The 11523-nt window shown below is 35.0% G+C and overlaps 1 protein-coding gene across 3 annotated transcripts in view; it reads right to left on the bottom strand.

The window, feature by feature from the left end:
* LOC106166302 (uncharacterized) overlaps positions 1-11523 on the bottom strand; it is a 29597-nt gene that overhangs the window by 1333 nt on the left and 16741 nt on the right. Inside the window, exons 4-10 of one of the 3 annotated variants that reach the window (XM_087005463.1) lie at positions 5362-5419; positions 4711-4833; positions 4323-4422; positions 3779-3877; positions 3227-3307; positions 439-2903; positions 81-149 (exon numbers count right to left, since the gene is read on the bottom strand). In XM_087005463.1, the coding sequence (XP_086861589.1) occupies positions 81-149; positions 439-2903; positions 3227-3307; positions 3779-3877; positions 4323-4422; positions 4711-4833; positions 5362-5419 (2995 nt within the window). The remainder of the gene's footprint in view (positions 1-80; positions 150-438; positions 2904-3226; positions 3308-3778; positions 3878-4322; positions 4423-4710; positions 4834-5361; positions 5420-11523) is intronic. The other 2 variants (XM_087005462.1, XM_013544833.3) reach the window with 2 other exon arrangements.

Raw genomic sequence — 11523 nt, 5'->3', positions numbered from 1 at the left:
AGACTGTATACCACTCAATTTGAAAAAGAACTAAGTCATTTCCCACAGCACGCTTTTCTTTTAGATCTGTTTTTCTGTACCTCATCTCTTACCTCTTCTTCTGCCTCATCACTAGAAGTACCATACTCTAGACTATCATCATCTGGCCCCTGAAAATGAAATTTCAAAGAAATAAACATATTAGCAACAAAGTAAATAATTTGGGGGTGACAGCCAACTGTGGGGTGTACCCTTCACTGCTCATCCTTATACAGAAATTCATAGAATTTGGACAGATTATCCCAAACTTTTTAAAATTTATTTTTTCTCATTTTCTGATGTACACTTTTATGCTATGGATGATTTAAAAGCACCAAGTAAGCATGCATCTGGTGACATCTCCCCTTTTCATTAATACATATATATTCTACTGATGAGAACAAAAGGTGGAATTCTAACCTGGTAAATATGGTCCACTGAACTTTTGTTTCTTGGGCTTCCTACGGTATCTTCATCTGAACTCATCTCAACTACTTGTACAACCTGGTAACTTTCCTTCTGTCCTTTCCTTGACTTCCCACTTTTACCCTTCTGAGAAAATCTTCCTAGTTGGTCAATTTGTTGACTTGTTGACTGTTCTTCCACACACTGTTCTTTTATTTTCTTTTTGGCTTGCAAATAAGACTTTCGGTTCATCCTTTTTCCTTTTCTTTCAGGTAAAAACTTAAAACCACTTGAGCCAGAAGCCAACTCATCTTCTTTGTTGACAGAGTCACAACTTTTAGGTTGTGCACACTTCCCAACCTGAAACTTAGATTTTCTTTTTTTATTCTGCTTTTGGGAAATTGGTTTCTTTTGACTGCTAGGGCGTGGAGATTCACTTGCAAAGTTGATAATTGCGGTATTGTCTGGTGACACGGAAGTCTGACTGGACTCTTGCATTATCAGTTGTCTTTTCACTTTTTGTGGAGAGTCGTCATGAAAGTCATACACGTTCAAGATTTTATTGGAATTTGCTGCCGATTCACTTGAACTTGTTCTGTTACTACTTAATTCCCTAAAGTTGGTAACTTCAGATGATTTTTCATCAACCAAACTTTCTGTCAAATACCTACTTGGTACATGCTTATTTTTACTTGGATAATGTGAAAACTCTTTCATGTTCTTCTTGAGTAATTTGTTTTTGACTTCACGAAAATGATTGAAATTTGTAACTTTGCACCTGTCATCCTTAACTTCTACAGTGAAAGTATCATTTAACTTTGATGTAGAGTTTTGCTCATAATGATGAAATTTCCGCTTTTTACCCTCTGCTACATAACAGGCATCTCCATTTCCTGAGTTATGGAAAGCTGTGCCTTTAACTCTCCTCTTCTTGCAACCTGCTGAGTCATGCTTGCCATTTCTTGCTGAGTCATCATGGCCGTATTCATTTGTCAAAACTTGCGCCCGTTTTGTAATACCTGTACCATGTTGACTGAATACATCATTTTTGTCTGGGTTTACGATATTTACTACATCTGTCTTGCTCAAACCCAATGAGATTCTTTTCACACGATCCTTCAGCACCTTGTTTTTATCACCAGGAAATTCCTCATCTGTACCTATATGAGGTGGCAGTGGCTCTGTGTTATTTTTGTGTTCTTTGAAAAGGTACTTTTTGTCTCCAATACTCTCTCTATCACAGCTGAAATTCCCCTGTGGCACATTCTCTTTTCTGTTTGCAGTCTGTACTTCAGCATTAACTGTTGTCGGTCTTCTTGAAGTTTCTTTTAGCTCCTTATCTCTGAACAAACCATTGTCTGTATAATTTTTACCTAAAGGGCATTTTCCTATTAATTTACCTTTGTGTCCCTGGTGATGCAGATTGTCATTTTCAGATAAATTTGGTTTATCCTTGATGTCTTGTGTTTTATGCCCAGTGGCCTCAGATTCTGGTTTATTTACTGGGGTAAGTAGCATAACCCCTTCTTCCTTCTCATTTCTTGGTGTCACATTATCTGCGGACCTTCTTCTCTCTTTACTCCGCACAAAATCTCTATCTTCCCCAGACACATGGGCAAACCTCCCATTCCTCGGGGTCTGATGAACAAACTCTCTCTTTCTCGCACTTTGTTTTTCAAAAAATCTTTGATCTGTCAAACCGTGAACAAAATAGCCTTTCTCCTGTCTTCTGCTCATTGAGGAGTCAGTAGCATTGTTATTGGCTAAATTTTCAACATGTTCATCATTGATGCTAAATGTTAAATCATTGAGGTTTTGAGTTCCTGGCACCTGAACCTGCCTGACATGGCTGTTATTTATTTCTACATGCCTGGAGTTATTCTGACCTTCTAATGAGTCCTGAGAACTTTCACTTTCATTCTGTGGTGTCCCATTGAACCTAAACCACTCTCTTGGGGCATGATCACTCTGAACATGTTCATCATCACTTTCCTCAGAAGTGGAGGGATATTCTTCCAACAATGCATTCTCATCCTGGATCTGTCGATACAGGCCATTCACCTCATCAGCTAAATCATGGCCATTTTCTGCCACCCTATGACTCTCCATCACAGCCATATGTACTGAAGCATTCTGGGAGTTTGTGCCTAGCTGTCTTGCACTGTTATTTGCAGGACCATTATCCACATCAGCATCTAACCATCTCGTACTGCCTCGATGCTCATTCACTCTAAGTTTTGAGGTTGGTGTGACCTTCTTCAGTGGCAGAACCTCTGCTACTTGTCTGCTGCTGTGTCCCAGCATCTTGGAATGACGTGAGGCACCATTACAGCCCTGGGGTAATTCCACTGGGGGCTGAATAGAAGTGCCCCTGTGCAGAAGAGCTACGGGGGATAGAAAGCGCTTTGAGATTTGCGGTGCTATCGCTGGTCCATAATCACCATACATCTCACGTGTCAAATGGCACGAAGGGTAGGTCTCTGGAAAAATGTTGAGAGAGCATGATTTGAAATATTCCTTTTGCTTAAGTAAATCTCTATTTTAATAGAAACTTTTAGCTTAATACTAAGGAATCTGCATTTTACATGTTTTCTCTTGATAATCAGTGACCTGTCCAAAATATAGAATTCTTATCACTGAGGAGAGAGTTTGTATTCTTACTATGTGCTTGATCAATACATTGTTATATTGTTATGACAAGAACTGTAAGCAATAACTAAACAGAAAATTCATCATCACATATAAATTATCTTGTATTTTACATTTTTGGATTTATTAAATTACTGAAAAATATTTCAATTACCATTGTCTAGAAGATATCTGAATCCCAGCTCTGATGCCAGAAATGGATGCCTGGCTGCTTGGGAGGGTGTCAATCGCTCAGCTGAAAATAAAAATCGAAGCATTATTCAAGACAAAAATGCTTTTTTAACCTAAATATGAAAGTTAATTAGCTCATTAACTTCATGAATTTTTGTAAAGATGTGAAAAACATTTATAAATCTGTCAAGTGTTCTATGACAGAAAACAGAAGAGAGTGTTACGTTTCAGTCTTCTAATAATGCTATATGCTGATATTGTCAATAATATGCATTTCTTTCTACAGTAATCTTTTAAAAGATGTATCAAGGCAGAAAATCTCTATAATGTTGAAATCTCTGTAGAAATATAGAAGTTCTTTTGTCAGTTTGATGAATTGAATTCTGAATGGAAGAAGACAAAATATTGCCTGGTAAAGTATCTGTTTACTCTTCAAGCTAAATAATGACAATAAAACTGTTGCATTTCTAGTAATACCACTATTTTTCATCCAAACTTCCATTGTGATTTCCCCATCAAGTACAGTATTTCTTACCTGGATTGTATCTGAGAAGTCCTGATAAAAAACTTGCAAAGGAAAAGTCCGTGACAGCAGATGAGCTTTGTCTCAACTTCTTCAATATTTTCATGGTGGCTGCAACAAAACCAATAATCTTTAAGAAAATTATGTAAGATCTATGCAAAATATTTTTTAAGAGAACGACTTACAAAATTTCAACATGAAATATGCCTTGAACAGTTTTTATACTTTTCCCTCTCTATTTTTGCATGGAAAATGCTGAAAAATTACAATAATACAACAAATGCTACAATAATTCTTCCCACATTCAAAATTTGAAGTCCTTTCTGTTCAAAACCATTTCCAGTGCAATGCAATAAACATTCTCTGATAACTCCCAAGCACTGTTATTTTAGATTTTAACTAAGGAATCAATTCTTTTAGCAAATGATTTGTTTTAGCTCAAATTTTCCACGCATTTAGGTGCAAGAAATATCTACTTAGTGTGAGCCTGGTATCTGGAAATCTAACAACATACATCTAACTTGAGGATGGAGACAGTTAACAATCTTATCCTTACCTTCCTTCTGCTGTCCTGGTTCTGTCAAATACTTTAATTCCTGGAAATACTTCCCTCTCTGACACAGATCTCGTGGAAAAGGGCCAAGTACTTTCGTAATCTGTATATAGGAGAAGAATCACCGATGAGAAACTTGAAATAAGATAACGACAAAAAACTGAATGAAACTGCTCTTTACCAAACTGTTCATAAACTGGTAATTAAGAATAATTTTTTTCATAATGCTGTGGACTTGAGTTTGCTAAAAGAAAAAAAAACACTCAGAAGTATTACCAACAAATCAAACATTTGAATACTTTATATTCTTTAAAACACTTTCTATAATCTACTGTATTCATTTTGAAAACTACATCTTTGCCTTATTTCTCTCATTCCCCATAGTTCTCACCTGTTCAAGGACCAATTTCTTGTTCCCGTACCCAAACAATGGCTGCCCCAAGTAGAGCTCGGCCAAGATACAGCCCAGAGACCACATGTCCACCTCCGTGCCAAACGGGATGCCAAACATCACCTGGAAAATATGGGAAAACGTCTGATACATATGACAACTTTTAATTACAGAGCTAACACATAGCAGTGTACTAAGACATACTTCATAGCAAATGGAAGACCACACATTATCTGTAAAGTACAGGAAAATGGGCAAAACTGACACAATTTTTATTTCTTCTGAAAAACAAAATGAAAAATACTTATGTCCACCCTAGTTACAAATGAAAGACATTGTTAAATGAAAAATCAGTCCTGAAAGTTACAAAATGAACATAATTTTGATACAAATTAGAGATCATAGATGTATCTCAGAGTCATTCTAAGACCAGAAATTACCTGGAAAATACAAACTTCAACAACTGTAGCAATATCAATTAACAGAGCTAATACACAACAGTAACCACACATCTCTGCTAAATGGCAGATAAAAAAACTCAGGAAATCTATATGTTTTTAGAAAGAAATGACCACAACCACATGGGATACAGTAGACTAAACAACACCTGGGAATGTTTCTGGTAGATCTCTGATCAAAAAGAGGACTCACATGTCCACCACAGTTCCTTATGGTAGACCAAGCGTCACCTGCAGAATTCCAAAGACACCTGAAATTTATAATGATTTTTGCTCATCAAATGTCTACACCATCCCACTGACTTCAAATGTTCAAATGTATCATTTAGAAAATTTACTGAAATGTGTCTGATAATTCTAAAGAAATTTTCACATGGTCCAATACTCAAGGATTTTTACATTAAATTTATCAATTTGTAATGTATGTTCAAATTATATATATTTTAAAATGTCAATAAATCATATGTCACTTTATTTAATGTCAAAACATTTACACAGATTCTGCTTTTTTTAAAGATTATTCCCCAATAACCACAAAGAGAACATATTTTAGATGAAATAATACATCAATTTGGCATCAATCCATTCATTCATATTTGTTTTGTTTATATCTGAGGCCTTCTCTTATCCTTAACTTCCTCCTGAAATCTTTGTGGTCTAACTCCAAAGATTTCCTGTCAAAAAATTCACCACAGGAACTTATTATAAGTCATTCCGTATCTTGTATGTGTAAGATTGTTAAAGGGTGTTACAAGATCTGGAACAACTTGGACAAAATGCACAAACTAACATCTTTAATTTTCCAATAAACTTTGTTTTGACACACCTAGATATGATAACATATGGCTGTGTAAATTTTAATCAACATTGGACATGGCATAAACATTTCTATCCCTGGCTGTGTAAAACATCGCCCGCCTCTTCCTATTTTGCTGAGTCATCTTCATTAGTTTACGTTACCAAAAAGCAAAAAGGTCTTTGACAGGGCTACAGATACACTGGTTTGAATGAAACACCAGGTGAAGATATGATCAAAGGCTACAGTAACTGTCAATACTAATGGCAGCTAATAACTTGTGTGGGTTGGATAACATCACCCCTGCCCCTGCTAGCTACTGTATACAATCTATATTTCATCAATTTGATGGGGAAAGATGGGTTGAACTTTACATGGAGGTGATGAGCAACAGGGCTGGAATTGTGTGTACAGGCGGTTCACATCTGGTATTAAACAAGAAATTATTTAGGTGAATATCCGGCCTTCATCCTCCTTAACTAGCTATAACATACCTGCCACTTTAACCTGACACATTTGAAATTCTTATTTTTGGCCCCTCTATTTAAACCATGGGCACTGACCGTGTGTGCAGCATAGAGAGGTTTGTCAAGCTCAACAATCACATTTCACAATGCATTTCACAGCCTCTTTTCAACACTTAATGCCAGGTAACATGAATGAATAGTATGCACATGGTCTGTCAAGCTTCTCTGACACATTCACAATCCAGATGACCACCTCCCTTCGTGGGTCAGTAGGATGGCTATGTATATTTGGATCATAATACATAGCAGTGGCCCTATAACTTTACTTCATGTCTTCAAGCCATGGATATTTTATGGTGTACAGAAAGGACAGAGGGAGCAGACAGGAATAGAGGTCCTATCAATCCGATGTCATTTATGTTAAAAATACACCACAAAGGCCCCAGCAACATATACACTGACCACAAACCATGTATACTAAAAAGATTTTTTGTATATATGTATATTCTTTACCTTAGGCAGTTATTTCTTCATAATGCTATATAACATATATATACCCACCTGGGACTGCCCATCAGTCTCATCTAACACATTCACAATACACACACAGGGCACCATTATCTTGTATCAGACCAATAGAGATGTATGCGTGACAATAATTCATAGGCTAGGGCTCCTTACTTACAATGAATATGGCATAACTTGTAGAATAAAAGTTGTGCTAGTCTGGCTGCCAAGAATCATGCATTATTACAAGTGAAGTCTTGTGGTTTTGTCAACCTTTACAGAAGAGGGGCTGGAGTTTTTACTTACAAAAAGGTCTATATTCACACACTGTACAGAATCATCAGACACAAATGTTGTTAATATTTCATTTCCTGAACTGACTCCAGTATTACTTTCATACAACCTTACCCAATAAAAAAAGTCAAAACTCTTTCTTAAATTGATCACACTATTTCTATTTTCCTTATCATTTTTTACAAAAAAAGTTAAGCCCATGCTGTAAAATAATGAGGTACAGGTACAATGCTTTCCCCCTCTCAAAAACCTCTTATCTTACATCTAAAGGTGACAAAGGTTTTCCTATTCATTTCAAGAATTTTAAGATGAGAGGCATATCTATATTCTTTTTTCTTGGAATGTTGCTCAGAAAGAAAATATGTGGACAGGCCCTTAGAAAGCTCATGGTACATGTACTCAGTGCCTTCATTTTATCCTAAACTAACACTACACATCTTGGAAACAGATACCTATACTTAAAAACTCTCAACTGGTTGAAAGATCTTTGTTCCATTTAATCCCAACTCTAAAAAATTAAACCCATTCCAATGTTCTATTTATATTCATGAAATCTAAGTAATAAGACATTTACTTTACTGACATTTACTAGAAACATTGCCTCCAGGTTTATGTTTTCCAAGATGCACACACAAACAAACACTAACAATTACAAAATCTAGGAAATGAAGTGTCTGCGCTGACATTTCATAAAACCTTAGCCTCAGGTTTATATATTCTCAAATATCTGTGTATATTTACTTTCAGGCGATAGTAAACCTCTGTGTCCTTAAACAATCAATTATCTCTTGACTTCACACCAATACAGAGTTTATTATTCATTAGGTTTGGTTGAGTGTACCTTTCTCTCACATGTTTTCAAAAGGCTGCATCAAACACATCAAACACCAGAAAAATCAAATTAGAAACAACTCCCCTGTATTGACTGGTGACTTCTGTAAATATTTAGGAGAAATTCACCACATCTAATGTATAAGTACATCTATGCAGTTAGTTTTCCTATCATCTTAAAAGGGTTGCCTATCAATAAAATATGATTTCAGTTGTCCTAACTCTGAAGAATGTGTACTTAAAAGATGAAACAAAAACATACCAAAGAGTATCACTGATAACAGAAAATTTTATATTTAATATAAAAAAAGTCTGACAATCAAACAGTAAATTTATATTTAAAAAACACATTTAATTCAATTTCTAATATAAAATAAAGTTTTAAAAATGTTCATGATTTTGCAGTTTTTCTAAAACCTTAGAAATGCCTTTAGGTATAAACAAATGATCACTTGTAATACATTACCCCTTTAGCAAGTAACCAGAGTATTTAGGAGCCCTGGTCCCCTGGGATGGAAAACATGCAACAAGCTGAAGATGTACACACTAACACAAGGATACTTCCTTAAAGTATTGAAGATAAATACAGTGCCAAGTTCAGCAACAGAAACACTGAGTAATTACATGTACTATATATTGTGTGGTAACTGTGTAGTGCCAAATAAAAATGTCACCTCACCTGTTACTGAACTTTGTAGTAGTGCACATATAGAAACTGTAAGTGTGTAAACAAAACAATTTAGTACTCAACAAGTAGACAAAAATTCTCCCAATGTGCAGTTTTCCATTTCTTCAAATCCTACAATAACTAAATATACATACAGTACGGTAGGGGCCAATTTTTCATGGAAAACAAAATGATCACCCTAATTGTCTTATACTCACCTTTTGATAGAGTAAAGAAAATGAACAACCTTTGGCATAAATTAACACTTGTGTAATAGCAGATATTAAGATAGAGATTTCCATTTCAAATAATCTTAAAGCCTTCTCAAAAAATGAATAGAGCAAAACAAACAATTATACATATGTACAATTATATAATTCACAAACTTTAAACGTGTTTGATGTATATAATTGTAAAAACAAAAAATTATTTATTCTAAGGATAAAACAATGATGGACAAAAAGTCTGATTTCCAGAGTGAAAATCAAATACAATTAGTCCATGAAGACCAACTTGTTGCAACACCTCAACAAACTCCAACATTACTGAAACATGGAAGGGCAGAATCCAATAAATTAGCCAGAATATCTAAGAGCTTATCGATTTAGGAAATAAGGCAAAATACTGTTATTGACACTAAGATGTGACCTTGAGGGCAAAGACTGATTCATCTGTGCAATCTAGACTGGATCCTTTCCTCTACATCAAAACCAATCAAAACTACATTATGATGTCGTTCTATTGCCCAATTATTTACCAACACATATTTTCAAAGACCCATATTTCAGTTCATTATCTTGATCCAGATTTCTTTTTTCATTTAAATGGATTATTCATTAGACAACAGGAACATTACTAGACGACATGTGCCTCGACTAATGGAGAAATTCATCCAATAAAAAACCACTAAAATTTGAAAGCAGAGCTAAAGGCAAAATGCATGAATGGTTTATCTGCAAAATAAGATCATGTATTCCCTCCAGGTGGAAGAATCGATAATACAATGTCTATCTTGTGTACAAGATTCAGCTTGTTAATTGATCTTGTCCCTGGATTGCAATTAGGTCAATTTACACAAATGCTTTCTTTTCTTTTCTACTCTCTTCACTTTTTTTAAAAACATATCTACTGCAGACCTTGTCTGCTATCAACCAGACCTTTATCGATATCATAAAACAGGTTCTATCTCAAAGCAGAAGTTTCAATCTACCAAATAAATGGACACTACTTCTTAACTTACTGCAACTGTTGCATTCGATGCATTTTTACTGCAAAGAGAAACAATTTTGAATAGAGCTCAGTATTTACAGCATTTCATTGGTATTCCAATGCATCACATTCTATTAATTAAAATAAGATGTTCTTTACCACATCTGCAATGTCAACTGTTCTAAACATCTGTTGGCTGTCATTTCTCTCTCCAGGAAATAAGGATAGCCAATGGAGGAAACAATAACAATCTTATTTTTTTCCTTTTTTTATACAAAATGAATCAACGCAATGTGAACAATCTGTTATAAAGATTTCCTTGTTTCATTATTAAACATTTAAATTAGATGACAATTTTTCCCAGGGTAACATGACCTCGAGGTTTTTACAAGGAAGATCCCTTCACCCAGAATATTCTACTCCCTTGCACAGATGGCTTTTTCCAGATCCAGCATGCACCATAATCCCATGTCTGAAATCACTTGCATAACAATGTCTATGCCAGGCTGCAATTTGCATAAGCACAAATACTCTTAAATGCATGACAAGTACTATTATATCATAATTTCCTATACTTAGGATTATCTCATAAAAAGCCAACTAAGCCGAGCTTAAGACCAACTCAGCAAGGTCATTGTAGGCAATCAAAAATGACTCTATCAGCATGCAAGTTCCTCATTCCTTTGGAATTTAGTAATGGAAAAAAAGGCTGCAAAAGAGAGTGGAATGGTGAAAAAATTAATTACCAAGATGAAAATAAGGAAAAAAGACAGCATGCAATTGATCCATCATTTTGGGGTGGTATTCCTATTGCTCAATTGTTATTGGTTGACTGGGAAATATGTTACTTTGTCGTTAACTTGACCAAGCTATTCAAAAAATGATTACTATGTTGTGCAATGCAGCTATGCAACAAAAAATCAATATGCAAAAAGAACATGTTGCACTTCATTTTCAGGATTTTAGAATTACCTAATGAAAGGTTTCAGATATACTCTCAATTTATTCTCCTACTTATCCACAAGACGCAATTGTCTCGTGCGATTAATTTTGTAACCTTTTCGATCAATACCTTCATTTCAAACACATCTGCTTGTTTGTTTACAAGTTTCCTTGGCTTCTTTAAGGTGCCTCTTGTTTGTATATTGATTGAAATTGTTACCAATCAATTTAAACATTTAACCTGAGGCAACCGCTCTTATTGTGAAAATATCAAATTCATATCCTGTAAAACAAAATATCACCAAAGACCAGCTAATGAAGAAATGAAAGAAAGGTAGAAAAAAATAATCAGAGGTGGAACAGACAAAACTCGGGTCACAATAACAGCTTAAAAATGAATACATCTGGCTCCCTGGCAAAACCTTTGTGACAAAAAAATTGCTTAAGTTTTGTTTAGAATCAGACTGTTATAGAGATTAATAATGTTTCTAAAAAAAATGGAGAAGGAAATATCTTCACCTAATTACAAAAATAAAACAAACAGACCAGTTACTTTAATTTACATAGACAATACAAAAACAAAACTTGGAGATCGTGATTAATCATTTTCCTCTCCACAGAAAGCAGATTCCCTCCAGCAAG

Source organism: Lingula anatina, chromosome 2 (genome assembly GCF_051362555.1).
Source record: "Lingula anatina isolate TDL-2025a chromosome 2, LinAna3.0, whole genome shotgun sequence".
NCBI lineage: Eukaryota > Metazoa > Brachiopoda > Lingulata > Lingulida > Lingulidae > Lingula > Lingula anatina.
The sequence above is the reverse complement of the archived record's forward strand: the minus strand, read 5'-3'. Positions and strand labels throughout refer to the sequence as shown.